At 38.5% G+C, this 17,524-nt stretch overlaps 2 protein-coding genes across 2 annotated transcripts; both read right to left on the bottom strand.

Annotated features, from left to right (window-relative positions):
* Positions 1-847: 847 nt before the first annotated feature.
* LOC116737236 (P2Y purinoceptor 13-like) lies at positions 848-1,998 on the bottom strand. The gene has a single exon (XM_032590278.1). It carries the CDS (start codon positions 1,801-1,803, stop codon positions 853-855), a length of 951 nt encoding a protein of 316 aa, XP_032446169.1. The 5' UTR covers positions 1,804-1,998; the 3' UTR covers positions 848-852.
* Positions 1,999-2,558: 560 nt separating this feature from the next.
* Positions 2,559-5,771, bottom strand: LOC116737210 (P2Y purinoceptor 12-like). Its single transcript, XM_032590236.1, has 3 exons — positions 5,526-5,771; positions 4,985-5,244; positions 2,559-3,860 (listed from the first exon to the last, which is right to left on the bottom strand). The coding sequence occupies exons 2-3, from the start codon at positions 5,234-5,236 to the stop codon at positions 3,033-3,035; spliced, it is 1,080 nt and encodes a 359-aa protein (XP_032446127.1). The 5' UTR covers positions 5,237-5,244; positions 5,526-5,771; the 3' UTR covers positions 2,559-3,032.
* Between the last annotated feature and the right edge of the window lie 11,753 nt (positions 5,772-17,524).

A 17,524-nucleotide genomic window follows, 5' to 3' on the forward strand; every position in this document is an offset into this window, starting at 1 on the left:
GTCTTCATTACTTAAACTCTTTTACAAGAATCACTGCTGGTACTTAGTTTCATTTTAGCTGTACTCAGAAAAAAAAATATTGGTATCAAGAATTTACAAAAGCAAACTGAAAGTTTATTAGTAAACAATAAATAATTTGTTGAGTAAGCTCACCGATTTCCGTAAAAAAAGGAACTGTTTAAAAGAGAAGTGTGACAGAAAAAAACTGAAATCAATGAATCAAAGTTAACTATTTATCTCAGAAGTCATGAATAGCAACAGGCCCAAATTGATTGCAGTGGCTACAACTATATTTTAAAGATGTAGTGGCCATATTGGATTTGGGAGTCTGATTTGAAGAAACCCTTCCCTGCTAGAACTGCATCTTGAGGGGAATTCCTGGGAATCTTGTAAAATTGCACTTTTGAGTCAAAACTGAGAGCAGAAATAAATTGCCTTCTTCACCCCAAATATGGAGAAGTCATGGTTTTTGTTTGATATTTGTTTCTTCTCTAATTTAAAAAAAAATGTTTTTGCAAAAAACACAACACACTAAAAAAAACAAGAACAAAAGAACAACCCCTGATTTAAAATGTCTCTCAATTTGGAGAAATCTTTAGTTTTCACTGAGATGATACTTAAAAAAAAAAAACTGATTGAAAAACACAGTAATCTGTGTAACCAGTCTTTAATCTCCAAAAGATGTCGATCTACATCTGGTCACTAGAGGGCTGTGCAACATAACATTTAAAACTGACCTTTTCACTGTTTTTCTCTTAAGACATGTTTAAACCTGAGGCAGTCTCTCTTTTTGGCAAAAGAGAGACTTTTATCAAACATGTTTAAACCTGAGGAAGTCTCTCTTTTTGACAATCACCCTCTGTGCAAAATACAGATACCTGCTCCTTTTACCATGTCAGTCAGTTTGTTTTTGTAGCTTTTGCACAGGAGAACATACAGAAACGGGTCGAGGAAGACTTTTGTGGAAGCAACCCAGATGGCTAATTCGTGCAATATGAGCAACCATTCTTGATTGCAGACATCAACTTGCTGCAGATTAAGAGGAATGCGTAGTATATGCAGAGGAACAAAGCACACACAAAACACAAGGAGAACCACGAAGACCCGTAGTTTTGTCTTCTTCTTTCCTTTGCCGTTGTTGCTCCCGGAGTTTCTGAAGGACTGCAGGACTCTCATTGTGATGCAGACGTAGCAAGACACAATCAGCACGCTGCAAATCCAGAAAAGTATCTCCATAGAGCTCACGACGTACCTGTGAAAAGTCAACCCAACTGGACCCTTCAGGGACAAGCAGATGTCTTCCGAGTCATTACGAGGAGTTTCATCAGTTAGAATTATAGTTGGGACAGCCGTAACTCCGAACAGCACAACCCAAACGAAGGTGGACGTTATTTTGCTGAACATTACGTTTTGTCCCAGTGTGCTTCCCCAAGGCCTAACAATTTTGAAGAAGCGGTCCAGGCTGATAAGACCCATCAAGGTTATGCTGGTGTACAAACTAGTGTAAAAAATGATTCCCGCATAACAGCACAAAAAGACTTTAATCTGAATTTTTGCCCCAGGAAGCAGGTTTGCTGCCAGGGGAGGGATGGTCGCTGTCATGAGCAGGTCAGCCAGCACAAGGTTTTTGAGATAAACTACAAAAGTGGAAACTGAGCGGAGGTGGAAAGACACCCACACTGCGACCGCGTTAAGCAATAATGCAAAGGGGAACATGATGAAGAAAAGACAGGCAACGATGACCTTTGTGGTGTCAAGGCTCGAAGGGCTGCAGTCCGAGATGTTTGACACGTTACTGTACATCCTCGGGATCTGTTAGGAAACATTGGAGCATCAAACAATTCTCAGAAACACATAAAAAACAAACAAAGCACTGACATTTGATTTTCATCTCCGATTGACTTGCTAATGTTGTTAATGAGTCCTCGCGACAAATACTTTGACCGGAGCAACATCACGAAATTAGAAGAGTTTGTCTGGACTTACGTCAGCTGTGGACAGGGTCAGGACAGGGTTCCGAAATGAACTGGAACACGTTTCTGATTTATTAAGAAAGGGGAATGACTTCTGCTTTACATCTTAATCCTGCTTTCCCCAGCATGTCTGATTTGCAATTGCCATTAGGAAAGAAAACATTTGTTGCAGTGTCCAACCAGAGCATTTGAATGCATCCTGAAACTTGAACCTGACAACAAGGAATGGATATTATGTAATTGCTGTTCTACTTTTCCCTCTTTTTACATCAAAACCTCTAGTTGTTACACGGGCACAATCAACTTAAGATGCACCATTGCATTCTTTTCTGTCTTCCCTCAAGGGATGTCCCAAGATGCATTGATTTGAAGTCATTGACGTTTAGACACTTGCCAATACTGAACTGCATTCAAAATTATGTCATTCCCCCCACTTCCTCCGTCCTACCCATTCTGACACTCAGTCAGAGCTTCAGTCAGCCATCTTTATCACACCCAGATGACTATACTGAATTTCTGCCACGTGGTTGGTCGAGTCACGATATGGCTGAACAAACACCAACATATCAGGAGTCAGACCACAGGCACTTTTCAATTTCCTCAGTGTTTAATGAAGTATGATGCAAAATCTACAGAAGATTCACAACTCAACAAAAAGATGTATACAGTCATTAGAACTTAATCTGAAGGAAAAACCAATAACAAAATATAAAGGACAAACACAAACATGAAATATGTGAGACACAAAAGGTCACCATACTTTTTGTTTTTAGATAATCATTTGGTATAACAACATAGAAGAGAAACTTCTTGCTTGTTGTAAAGAGGAAGAGGGAACAGAAACTCTGCAAAAAACAAACAAACTTGAAAATAAAAAGTCTGAATTCTCATCACTTTCAGTTGCTTTTTGGTTACATGTATCACATTTGATGCCATTTCTCATTTTACCATATGTACAATTCTCGACAACAGGACATTTCTGAAGTGCCCTGCAGTCTGTCACAGAAAGTTTACATATCCAGTGCTCTGTCACAAGACTCTACCTTATATCCAGCAGATTTATGTGGATGCAGACGAGTCCCTGACTGACTCTGACCCTCTTTCTGTTAACCAGCTGCAGGTACCGGGAGGCAGCCGCAGGGTCTTGAACAAAGTGGTCCTGAAGGACTGACAGAGGAAGAAGTAGATCAGAGGGTCCAGCACGGCATTTAGAGAAGAGAGGAAAAGTGTGCTTTCCTTTAGCTGGAAGAAGAAAAGCCGGAGCTTGCAATCAAAGAGAACCCCTCTAGTCTGGCTCATTGTGTAGGGGATTCGTGCAAAGTGAAACGGCACAAAGCACACAAAGAACACCGCTAGCACGAGGAATACATTTGCATTCATTTTTCTCCTGGCGTGGGGAGACTTCCGAGTTGTTTCTGTCCTTGTCGCTAAAGATATCGTCCCTCCAGGGCAGCGGGACTTAGTGCGAGAGTAGGATTTGTACAACTCTTTGGAAATTAGAGTGTAACATATTATCACGGCAACCAAGTTCCCCCAGAAAATCACTTGACAGACGTGATTTACCACTTCGTGCCAAAACAGACCAGCCTCTGTCTTCAGGTCACTGCACTTGAAGTATGGAGAAGCTGGGGCTTTTCGTGTAAGGATCACATTTGGCAGACAGAGAACCAGCAAAAAGCTCCAGACGGCCCCCGAGAGGAATTTCCTGCGGGCCAGACGGGCAGAGTTGGTGCCTCTGAACGGCATCAGGGTCTTTCTGCAGCGATCGATGCTGATGAGCCCGAAGAACAGGATGCTGATATACATTGTGAGGTAAAACAGCACGGAGGAGACTCGACACACAAAAATCCTTATGTGTGACGGCGCCATGTTGGAGTCGGACAGCACCTGCAAAAATAAAGTGTTCATTCTTTTAGGGTTTGCGCTTTTTTTTTCTTCTTACATTCACACAGTTTGAGGTTTACACAGTTCTAATTATTAAATTGAGGAAAGGCTTTTAATCCCCACTAGATATTTAGCCCAGATTTATTACTTGCAGATTTTCAGAAGCTCCTATTTGTTAAGTATTAGTTGAAATTTTTCATCAATTGGGATAATTTTGACAACAGAAGTTTAATAGGAGATAGATGTTGAAAACCTAAAGAAATAAACCAAACAATGTCCACCACATGCACTGCCACCATATATGAAGGTAATATGTTTATTGCATAGAGATCGATATATTTAAAACCTGTTTTCTTTTATTTTAAGCTTGCTGTAGCCCACACTTAGAGTGAAAATCCTGAATATGCCTTGCTTCACAACTCTGTTAACATTTCTCCTTGTGCACCTCTCTACTGAAAGTTTTCCTTCCACTCAACTTTCAAATTATATATCTGCATTGAGCACTCCATGAACAATCAGTTTCTTTTGCATTGACTGTTTGTGATTTATACTCTTGTGAAGTGTGTCTATTAGAAACTGAATAGTGCATTTTCATTTTTATAGAATAAGAAGCTTTGTCTGTTGACATTTTAATTTGGACTGTTGAGATTCATCTGTACTGCTCTGCCTACAAATATACATTAATCAGTCAAAGCAACACTAAAGGTACGGTCTTAATGAAGGAATACTATTATAACATAGTAAACTATAACGTTTTACATCATACGGGTTTTTTTGGGCCATTTCAAATATCATGTCCTCTTGTCTTTCCCATTTTAAATATTGCTATAATGAAACCACTACTGTCATAGATATACACAAGAACACGTTAAGTTATCGGTGGCTGATTTTTTAAAGCTTCCTGATCAATATAAAAGCGTACATTTTAAACTTAATGTGGAACCAATAATTTAGCAACTAAGTAAATTTTGTTCCTTTTGCAACCAAAGATAAACCTCAAAGTTTTATTAAATTTTTTATCTTTACCACGAGCACCAGCATATATGGAAGGCATAGAAGCCACTGATTTTTTTTAATTTTTATTTTACTTTTTTTTACACAAGCTACTGCATATAAATGTAACAAACCTTGAAGGGGAACGTCAGCGTCATGACAACATCGGCGACAACGACATTCTTCAGGTAAATAATGAAGTGCGACCGAGACGGGATGCGAAAAAACACCCACACTGCTACAGAATTGAGAGAGAGTCCCACCAGGAAAAGACAGGAGTACAAAACGGGCAGAACCAGCGTCTTAAAAATGTTGTTGCGGGAGCAGGTGGTGTTGATGTGGCTGTGGTTGCCGGGGAACAGCTGAAGGGTTACATTTCCATCCATGTGTGCGGCTAAAAGTAAGAACAAATCAATGTGGGGTCGCTTAAAACATGCATCAATCAATACAAAATACATAACAAAATATTGTGTTTCTTATTTATTTTTTAAAAATATAAATGCATCTTTTGACCTCAACACATTTCATTCTAAAAGTAAAAGCAAAAATCTTGAAAAACTACTAAACAAGACCCACTGTGGTGTTTTATTCATCACTTTGAATACCCTATCTCACAGCAGAATCACTTACTCACTTATTTGTTGTTGCAAATTTACTGTAAGCTTCTTCACCGACCTGATCGTTTTGATGAAGCGTATCAATGCAATTTCTTGGTATCTCTTCTCAGTATTCTTTCCAGATGTCATGCTCCATAGGCTTTATGCCGGTTCGTGTCTGTCTCTGTGTTTTAAACAGAGTTTTGTTTCTGGGTCATCATGGGATGAAACTCTCATTTCTCCATTCTCTTTCCTGAGACAACAAGTCGTAAAAAAAAATCACATTTCTGGGTGTGCATTGAGCAGAAGATTTTTTTGTAAGTTTTTAATATAGGTTTCAGCTTTCTTTAAACTGAATTTGAAAAATGTGAAAACTGTACCATATATATATATATATATATATATATATATATAAAAACAAACAAAAAAGACAATCAGTTACTTTCCTGCAATCTCTATTTTCAAAACATTTGACCTCAGATATGTGCTTCCTCTTTGCAATTTTGTTCCTATTTGCAACAGTTGTGCAAATAGGAACCTGCCAAGCCTGCCCGAGCTCACCGAGCCACCGAGTTGGGCAATGCGGATGTCCGGATAAGTCTGTGAGGATTTGGATTTTGTGTGTCTTTTCAGTTAAATGAGTCTCTGTGTTGTCCCGGCTGCCCCTTGATTTTCCCCAGCTGTCCCTCGTTTTCCTCGATTACCTTCCCTGTGTATTTAAACCCACTTGTGTCTCTTGTTCCCTGTTGGATCCTAGTTGTGTCATGTCTCATGTCATTATCTCTAGCCGTGTTACCATTTGCTACCAGAGTCTGAGCTCCTTGTCTCTGCTCACCTGTGCTGCCTGGATTTTTTTGTACAATCCATCATTAAACCATCATTTACCCTTCATACGTGGGTCCACCGCCTCTATCTCACCACTTACAACTACCGTTTCTTGACATCAGGATCCGACCAAAAGCAACTGTGGTGAGGTTAGGGATAAAGAAAATTTATTCTGGAACCTCCACAGTTTGACGATTCAGACAATTTTACATAACATAAGGCTACATTTACACGAGTCCGCTGTCTGGAAACTGCCACTGCTTTTGGTTGCTGTGTTAATTGGGGGGAAATAAACATCCCAAAACACCTTGACTCTGCTGTAGTCACTACAGCCAGGTCCAGGTCACTATATGGCGCTGTGATTTTAGCATGTCAGTTTTTTTTAATCGTAGTTTCCACCTCATTTAGAAACCAGAAACCCACCTCTGTCTCCCATGAACTAGATATTGTGTAAACTAAACAACTTAAGTAGCACACAATGTCATCTGCCATTGTTTTTGTTATGTGCCTGTGCATGCGTAGAACAAACACTGCAGCCAGCTTTGGATGAGACGACTGAGTCTTCAGCAATTTCTCTCTGTAAAGAGACTACCGAAGACAAGCAGTCGACTTGTGGGACGTTCATTTTGGCTCACAATCTTCAAGTTCCACTAATCAAACCGAGCCAAGATTCTCTGAAAACCCGCCCGTTGCAGCATGGTATTTTGTCATATCAGTCAATCAATCAATCAGTCAATCATTGATCAGTTTATTTGTATTGCACAATTCAGACACTTCAAAGTGCTTTACGTCATAAAAACGCAAAAAATGTTTTTATGTGTGGTTTTCAACAATACTGCAAACGCAGAGATCCTGGCAGAGAAGAACAAGTTAAAAGAAGGAGGAAATGACGATTGATGAGCTGGAATATCTCATTGTTATTTTTCCTGTTACTGGAAGCCAAAAAAAGAGAACAAAAGTGCTCGCCGTGCTCACTGTGTGCCTCCTCCTGGCGTCAGACCATTGCTCCTTCAAACCATCTTAAGATTCCAGCGATACTGGAATTGGCGCCCAGTTGGTTCAGCTAAAGAAACTTAAAAAATCTCACTGATAATCAATTATTAATAATAATTATTTGTAACCACACAAGACACACATTGATGCAAATTTTGATTTCTTACACCATAAACAACGAGGTTAAAAAAAAACCTTTTCAGTTTCAATGTCTGGACGTTTTACTTTCTCTTTCTTAAATTTGATCTGTGTGACTCTTTCCAACAGTTTTATATGGCAACAAACGGCAATCTTTTTTTTAAAGTGAATTACTCATGTCCATTTAAACATATTGAAACTTCCACAAACTGAGTCATATCTAATAATGTCCAAAAGTACCTTACATTTAATAATAATCAAGAAATAAACTAAGTAAGCCAAACTACACTCTACTTCAACTACATAGATGTGTTTTTGAAATTTTGGACGAATTACAGATAAGAGTGACTCTATCACAGACTAAGAACCACGGTCTTACCATGTTGCCTTTCACTTCTTCTTTTTCTTACTTGACCCATGTCTCTTTCTGCCCTTCATCCTCTAGTGAGCCAGCAGGATGTGTGTCAACGTCGCAACTTCCTGCTTTTATGTCAAGAATGCAACATCTAAAATATATGTATTTCTTAGTGAAAGCTTATTTAAATGTTCCAGTGTGTTTTGAAGGATGCTTGGTGTCGTGGATATGAATGTCGGCTAAACTGTATTAAACTCAATGTGTTGTATCTGGAATTGGTTTCCTGTCTGTTCACATTTGCTGTACATCCAGTCATGTTTTCCACAGCTGTGATCTACGCACATCTGCTTCAGATCAGAAGTAAATTAAGTGCATATCATACAGCAGAGGACTTGTTTCATATCAATATTCCTCCTAAAATTTCAAATTGTTCAGTTTAGTGTCAGTTTATGGGACTGACTTAACGGGCACTTCTTACACTGCATGCAGTCTCGGTGCTCCTACAACAGATCAATAGGGATGAGAATTGGTGACAGTGCTGGTCACTCCATTGTGGACAGAATACTGGCTCACTGCTTCTTCTCTAAATAGGTCTTGAGTGGTTTGAAGCCGTGCTTCGGGTCATTCTCTGGTTGTTGGACAGAATTGGCTCCGGTCAAGCACTGTCCACACGGTATGGTGTGGCATTGTGAAGTGGACTTTCACTTTTACCCTCCCACTTCACCAGCACCAAAGCATCCCCAGACCATAATGTTTAATCCTCAATGCTTGACATGCGGCATCAAGCACTCCTTTTGTATTTTTTCATTTATTCTGTGTCTCAAAAGATGCCTTCTTTGTGATCCAAACACCTTAAACTTAGATTCACCTGTCCACAACATCTTTTTCCAATCTTCTTCCATCCAGTGTTTGTGCTTTTTTTCCCCCTTTTGTTGACGAGCCTCCCATGTCTTTTTTATTCTTTCATGTAGCATTTTTTTTAATCAGCTCCCTTTTCATGCAATTTGATCTACTATATTTGACCCTTTTATCCCAACTGACTCTCATCTCTGGATAACTGGACTGATATTCAGTCCAGTTATCTTCATCTTTATTTTTATATATGTTTAAAAATTGCAAGATAAACTCAAGAGAGTTGAAAAAAAAACATGCCACGATTGTAATCCTGCATCTTGTTTCTGTCGTTCCAATCTGCATTAATCCTTTTTAGACCAAAGCATAAGCAAATGATTTGCAAATGCTGAGTTTTAGACATATGGGATATTTCATCTGCTGTAATGTTTTCAAACGCCTAAGGCAGAAATAAAGCAAATAAATCAAACTGATCTGACTTCATTTTCCATTTTAAAAGTGGTAAGTGTCCCACTGGCACACACGCTTTTCTTCACAATGTCTGTTCATTGATTGTTCCAACTCCCATGTTACCCCTCGACCTTCACGTGCCACAAGACCAGTTGCTGCTTGCAGAGTCCAAATAATTACAGCGTGGGCAGAATGAAATCTGCTCTCCATTGAGACTTTTGAGTCTTTTCAGAATCCATTTGTGGCCGAAGTTCAGGGAGAAGCAACAAAGCAGGACGCCTTTTGCTTGAGAGAAAACATAAAACCAGCAAGAATTACAATATAGGACCAATGAGGCTGGCTGATGGAAACCCAGTGTGATGCTAAGCCGTGACCCCTGACCCCTCCTGACAGGCAGAGATCGATCTTTTTGTCAGGTTAACTGGCGAAATACGGAGCATTGAAACTTCTTGGCACATAAAGAGGAAGGAAAAACAATCACGGTGGCCCACGGTCGTGATTTGTTTGCGACTGTCTACGTGTCTAAGTTTATGTGCATACATTTCCTCTGGCAGCTGTTCAAATTTGTTTCTCCATGCACAATTAAAATGTGGAGGCCAAGCTTTGTTTTGACAGTGTAAGGTTTCTTTAGCTACTGCTGCTGCTGATATTCAGTCCAGTGTAGGTCCCCGGAGGTCTGCTTTCCATATGGATCCACGCGGACAAATCCGTGGCGAGTCATATGAAGCAAAGGTTAGTGCAAGAGGTGGGGGATTTTTTTTTTTCATTTAACTTTTTTTTTCACCAAGAAAATCCCTACAGAGTTTAAAACACTCTATTGGGAGAAAACCCTGGCCAAGACTAGCAGCTGAACACAGAGATTACAGAACATTCACAGTAAAAACGGGAGAAGTTAACGACATCATGAGTAAATTAAACGTTTTTTTTCAGTTCAAACGTCTACAGACAGAGGATTCTTTCTAAAGATCAGTAGGAACAGCCTAAAGAAAAATTGAAACGATTTCTTTCCAAATTCAGTTCGATCTTTAGCCATCGAAAGTAAAAAAATAATTCAAGATTTTGCTCTAGTGCACCATCTAGTGTTAATTATCATTTATATACTTTAAGAAGAATTTCAGGGTACGGTCAGTGGCAGCTGCTAGTGTTACTCTTGTGGGCTCCAGGTTAGTTCTACATTCGTAATGTCTGACTTAAGAACATTCCTTCCTGCCTTATTGGTCTCGCGTGTCCACTATGGGTGTGTTGACTCTCTGGATCAAAACGGGATAAGCACACAGAGACGCACGCACACAGGCGCATCAGGGGATCCATCTGGCTCCTGGACTTTGGCATCCTTCGGCAAACAACCTTATTGATTCCAAAGTTCCTCCCGGTTGCTGCTCACAAAAAGATGTTTTCCTGGCAACAACGTTTTTTAGCAGAACTCAAGTCCGATGTCTGCAATACGCATCAGAGAATGACCCAGGTATCAGTACCTTACTTCGCAAATGCAGTCGTTCCCTATTTCTCCCATATTCAGCGACCTAAGTAGATCTACTAATGGAAGTGCATTTGTTTTTTAGTGTCTACTGTGATTTATTTAGTGTTCTGCACACAATTTTATGTATTGTCTTGGACTCTTAAGTTTTCCTGAAATCTGTCAACCCGTCAATCAAGTTTATTTGTATCTCTTTTCAGCAACAAGGCAGTTTAAAGTGCTTTACATAATAAAAACACAAAAATACAAAGTTACAGAACACACATGACATGGAATCTATGGACATTTGTGAGGTAAAATGGAAAGCTAAGCAGGAACTGTATTATATTAATGCTGTCATGCAAAATAATATTTATTTGTGAATGAAACCAAGACAAACTGACCATGCTGTGAGGATGCATTTCTTTAGCTAGGATATGGAAGCTTGATTAAAATATGAATGGAGCTAAACACAGGGCAGTCCTTGGAAAAAAAACCAACAAAAAAACATGTTAGATGTAAATAAATTCAGATTGGGACAAAGTTTGACATTCTATCAGGATGACCATAAACATCAATTCAGAACAACAGTAAAGCAGTTCATTGGTGAAGGTGGCGATAAAGTCAAAATGCAAAATGGCACAAGTGTGCAAAATTCATAGACACAGGCCAAAAACATATGAAAAGAGCTGATGTACAAAAATAAATGCAAATGCACACCAGAGATGTATATTTGTACAAAAATACATATATTTAAAATCCTGTATCCCTTTCATTGCCCTCCAGTCATGCACTATGTTGTTTTTATCACACAAAATTCCTATAAAAGATGAGAACTTAGGTTTAGGGTTGAGAAAATAATATGGAGAGCTGTGCCAAGAAAACTGGAAAACAGCAGGACAACAGCACTCTTTGAGGCTCGGCCTGTTTTGAGATACCGGGCATATTTGACACGTCGTCGATGTGTGCTCGGCGGAGACTTGTGTGCAAACAGCGAGCAGCTGAAAGGCCAAGGGACTGTTCAGAAGGTGTTACACCAACAACTGTGCAATGTCAGGAAACCCAGAGAAGTCATCCAGAGCAAAGGATTAAAGCAACGCATAAAGTTTGCAGATCCTAAAAGGATTCTGAAGCCAGGGAGATTTTAAAAAGAAGTTTAAGTTGCCTAAACATTTGCACTTTTTCATGGGCAAGTGTCTGACAGACAAGAAGGTAGCAGATTACATTTTGTAATTGTTGTTTTTAAAAAAGCATTAGGAAATGCATCATTTACAGTTCAGTAGTAATGGCCAATCTGTGGAGGTTGGGTTTTTCCTGTGATCTCATCTTACTAATATCTATGTGAGGCAGACAAGCCACAGCAGGTGATTCAAATGATGTCATGTAATACGGCTGAAATAAAACCAAGCCTGTTAAACTCCTTGAATGCTCAGTAAAAGAACTTTGTTTTGCTAGGTTTATTTTAAACTGGTAGCGTTTCCTTTTATGTTTTTGATTTCCATATGTAAATCTTACAAAATGAATAGTTTGCCACAGCTTCTCGTTTGTAGTTTCAGAAGAGAGTTTGTTTTTTTGTTTTTTTTTGACTGAAACCTTGATGCCATCTGTTGGTTACATGCAAGGATGACATGCAACATGCATGGATTTTAGTAAAAATGTTGAGATGACTCCGGGTTCTACTGTGATCTGAATATTTAAGAAGCCCAGTTTACTGGAACTGGAGAATGCATTTGCACAGACCCCTCCAAAGCAAAGTCCTAAGGTGCTGTCCCATCTTATTTATAGGTGCTCAGTGTTTCCTCAGCTGTGTCTGTCAACCCCTTCAGCTTGCATCTAAATTACAGGCTGGCTTTACAGCAAAGTGCAAAATGAGATGTTGTTTCCAGAAACATGGAAGAACCTCTGACTGGAGGCAAGCCTCGCCAAAGGAACGACATTTGCCAACATAATCCACTTTAACAACAGTTTGTGTTGTACAAAGTTTCTGTGTATTGACATTCCCAGCATGTAAATGGTAGTGTGTGTTGAAAGTCGAGCAACTAAGCCACACCTGGAGATAATCATTTATTTTTCTCTTGTTGTTTGACGTTGATTACTAGGGTTTTAATTCTTGCCCTCTGCAGCCCACCCGGTAAGTTTCTTAGAACAGATAAAGCCGAGAGCTGTTGCAGTCTAATACGGCGGCTTTGGCTCATTGAAAGTGTCCATAGATGTGAAGCACAATGATTAGGAAGCACTTGTTTTTAGTACAGTGCCTGAGCGACTGAAGTGACTCTAATGAGATATACAAACAGGCTCTACCAGTCCACCTGGAAAATGTTTGGGAAATAAAGAACACATCTGCACCCAATTAAACCAAAGGACCCCCTGATGAAGTGCTTCCACTGTCCCCAGGGTTGGGAACAGACTACACAGAAAAAAAATGGTCTTAAAATGCAAATACCATTCACTGCAACACAAAAACTCACAGTGTGTTTTAGGATTTTATTGCATGTAATACTTGCCACATTTACTTTCTGAAAAACATTACGTTTACAGCTAAAGTGAGATGAGTTATGACCGTGATGTTTTACTGTAGTACCAACGTGAAATGGTTTCTGATACTTCATGCTCAACGGTCCAAATCTGGTTTCTAGATTAAGTCAAGGAATATAAAGGAAGGCCTTTTAACAAGCTTGCTTCCAACTTACGAGTAAAAGAAAACACACTTTATGTTTACGTTTGTGTGCTTGCCATTGTAGGTGGCTCTAATGTTTTTACAGCAGAGCTCAATGGACTCTTGTCACTATTACTATTCGTGCCTCAAAAAGATTACGCTTCTTTCTTCACACAGAGAAATAAGTGACATCTACCTAAAGCACAACAAAGCTATTTCATATAAGAACAAGTTAGGTTAAAGCTTACAGATACCTAGAGGCAGAATAACCCAAAGTGGAAAAACAATACCTTTAATGAGCTGGCTTAACTCAATTTATTTATCTTCCAGGAGCATTGTTATTTTCCTTATTTCCTTGTTTTTGTTGTTGTTATTGTTTGAGAATTCCATTTCTAAAAAGTAAAAGCATTATTTAACCTTCAAAGTATGTAACTATATGTCTGTGTAAAATGTTATTAATTTCCTGACAGTCTTATTATTTTACCTGTGTATGTAAAAATGAAAGTGTCCAGGTTTCATATGAGCGTTTGCGAAATAAAAAAAGCTCTTCAGATATGAGCTTAAAATTCACGTCATTGTACCAGTGTCACACTGGACTCACCCAATCTGACACACATGACATTACACAACATAACTGAGTGAATATCTTGCTACAGGGTCCACTAATATTTATTTATTATTGCTACAGTGTTTTGAAAGGGAAATAGGAAACCAGGTGTAACATCACCCAAACATCCTAGTTTTGGCCTCGGACTGGGCCTCCATGGTCCTCTGCTTCAGTTCGTACTTTGAAAATATAAACTTTTCTCCACCGCATTCCTCTTTTTGAGCAGCTGTTTCATACAAAACCAATGTGAATGCACAACCTTTGTTTCTGGCTCTCAATGATTGCTAGCTCTGTCCGTGAGTTAATTTGGGTATTTCAGCTTACCAAGTCCCATCAGCAGGACTTGCACCACAACTTGGAATCCATTGGGGTTGTGTCAGTGAAATGAATTATTTCTTAAAAAAAATTTAGTACTATTTCTAACAGTATTTCATGTATTTTAAGTTGTTTGATTCACATTTTGAGATTTGTGTAAAATGATTGTAATTTAATTCGTCTCGAACTACTTTTGTTACCGCGAGATTTGAGTGAACAGAATGAACAGAAGCCTGGATCAGAGCCACGTGTAGCAGCCTCGTGTCTCCTGTAGCTGTCAAGGTATTTTGTAATTGTGTTTGTAATATTTTGTGAATTGATCAGTTATGATGTTTTAATTACTCCATTTATTTTTATTTTAATTTAGAGTGGACAAGACAAAGATTGTTTCTTAAAGACCTCCAAAGTGGCAGGCGGCCACGAGGTAACTTTTGTTAAATCATGTGTCACCTGTCTGTAAATGTATCCATATCTAAAGCCTTGTCTTTAATTTCTATAGTTTTCACGGCGTTTAATAAAGAGCGCGTCTAAAGGAAGCCGTGCCAGTGTTGTCACTGTGGAGCTATAGGGGTTAACTTTTTCTCTTATTGAACTTCTTGTCACTAAGAAAGTGTCTGGGTCTCATGCAGTTTTTTATGTAAAGTTTTACATCCACGAAAGTTGCTACCTTCAACAATCGACGAGCGCTGCATGCATATCCCACGAGCCTTCGCTGGCATGTAAAATGTTATTCCCTGTGGTTCCAGCAGAGAGATCAAGAAACCTGAACGACAGTTGTAGACTGACAGCCCCGACCTTGGAGAGAGGTGCAAGAGATCGCTGTTCCTTGTAGCTGGAAGTCGGAGGTGTGGATTCTACACCGTCAGTGAGAAATTCCAGCAGGATCGCTGCTACAGACACAAATGTATTTCCTTGGTAGAGTTAATGTATGTGTGATATTTGTGTATTCAACAAGCTGAGAGTGACAGAAAGAATATTTAATATTATAAACATTTGTAACTATCTTCTGGATTTCTGCAAAAAAAAAAAAAAAGACAAAGGCATTCATTGTGTCCTGCAGGGGACTTCAGCTTGAGGCTTTAAAGAAAAAGGGCATCCTGTAATGTTAACAGAAGAGTAGTGTCTGAAAACCACTGCTTGCGAGCTCCCGGCGTCTGAAGATATTAGTTTCCAGCTTCGCACAGCCAGCGTTTTGTTTCATGTATGGAATTCGTCCCACAAACCAAAAGTATGTCTCACTCTATTGCGGTTTTCCTTGTCTATCCAGTCAAAACTTTTCCACTTCCTTTCCTCTGTCTGCAGGTAATTTTCTCCTCTTAAAAGTACATTGCAACTCCATTATATAAATTACCTGTTGATTAGAACAGTAGTCGGGTATATCAGTAACTAATCGAATGATTAGGCAAAAGGTTAAAGGAGAAACCTGATTTCAAAACCAGGTCTGAGTGTAGAGAAAAGTATAACTAATGTAAATAACATTTGCAACAATTGAAATGGTTGAAAATGGGAAACAAGATGTACTGGTTAAATTAGACTGAAACTAGTGTAACCTAGATGCAAAATGCTACTGTATGTGAAGCAGAAAGTAAATATCCTCAAGACTTTGAATAGCACATAAACCTCTGTCCTCTGGATTTCTCTTTTGAGTTGGTGAAATGCTGAAAGAAATGCAGAAATTAACATATTAACTTAGATACAGCGCTAAAAAGCATTAAGATCCAGAAACAAAAATTACTTGGGGACATTGATCTAAGTTGAGCATAAATGCATATTACACTTTTTAGACATTTTATGTGCTGCAAATTTTTTTTTTATTATTATTTACAAGTTTCCTTCTCTTCACAAAATGTGAAAGTTTAAGGGGTGTACAAATGTACAAATAAAGTATTGCTAAACAGCCTTCAATGTCTGCTTTAGTTATGAAAAATTTACCTTGCATGTGCTACATGTTTTCCTAAAACATCAAGGAGAGTTAGCACTTTAACCTTCCATCTTATGTCAAGTAAGTAAGCCAAGAGGTAATAAAATGAGGAATAACAAGCTCACTTTGCGTTTTTGGAATAGCTTTCCAATAATATATGAGGCTCTTTGAAGTACATTACACATTCTTGTCTAGAGTTCTCATAAATATTCAAAACAGAGTACACCCCGTCTTAAGAACTGAAACAGCAGAACTGAAAAAATAAACTAACGCTATCCATGAAGGCCCCATTTTATGAATAATAATCTCTCTTCAGCAAAGTGAATAACAGACTATGTAGTGTTCTAAGAATTGCGATTTTGATTTATTATCATTCAACTCATAAATGAAAACACTTTCTGCAAATCTTCATTACAAGGCAATTGCCTCTTTCTCAATATTTGCCTTGGTGATTATGCACTGCTCTCGATTGATTCTGAACTTTGAAAAAGTTTTTCCTGACTCCATGAAAACTGATTTATTGGAAAATACATATTTAAAGGGCCAGTACCACGTATTTTCCAGCCATATGTTATCATTTTACATCACAATCAAGTAGCTGTTATCTTCAGTTGGTATGAAAATGCTGTACATATCAAATATAACGTAAAAGAAATTTGACTTTGCAATCTGACAACTTGAAATTGTCCTCTGTCTCTTTAAGAAGTTCCTGTTGTTTCTGACACTCTACCTTTAGAACTTCATAATAACAGGAGTGTTGGACTGAGAAATAGTTTGAATGATAAGCTCAGCTCAGCTCTGCTGTCCTAAACAATAGCACAGGTATAACTGCTTCAGTATTGATAATAATACAAGTAATAGGTACTGGCTGATACAAAGTATCAGCTCAAAACAATGCCACATTTCTCAGGACAACAGATAGCAGGAGCTGAATTTCTTCAGGAACACCTGAAAACAATCATGTACAAATGTTATGATACCTAAATAAAACGTCGTCCTAATTTTAAACATGTCTATACAACTAATGCTTTTGCTTCTTTTATATCTCTTTCATTGGTTTGCAGGAAGATAGTAAAATCAGTAAAACATTTTACCTACAAAAATAAAAGGTTGGCTCGTGGCTTCCTTGTTACAGAGGAGTTGGGTAAAGGGCCAATTTCACAGCCTGGTAGCTGAACATCAATGTCAAGAAGAGACATTCCCTTCATTTAAATATTTTTTTTATTATCTCAGTGTTCTACTTTTTAACTTAACAAAGCCCACATAAAAGAAAAAAAAACACTGTCATGTTTATCCTTCAATTTATTGTTATGAGATACTTTGAAATGATTACTGATTATTGTAGGTGATACTGTAATTTTTGTTGCTGTTTTGTGTGTTATATTTATATTTCAGAAATTAGACGGTTTTTTTATTGTCTTAAAGACACAAAACACTGACAAAGAAATCCAATTCTGTTTTGAAAAAGTGGTCTGTCTGCCCTAGCAGATACGTCTCCAGTGTATGACTT

The sequence above is a fragment of the Xiphophorus hellerii genome, chromosome 18 (assembly GCF_003331165.1).
Source record: "Xiphophorus hellerii strain 12219 chromosome 18, Xiphophorus_hellerii-4.1, whole genome shotgun sequence".
Classification (NCBI taxonomy): Eukaryota; Metazoa; Chordata; class Actinopteri; order Cyprinodontiformes; family Poeciliidae; genus Xiphophorus; species Xiphophorus hellerii.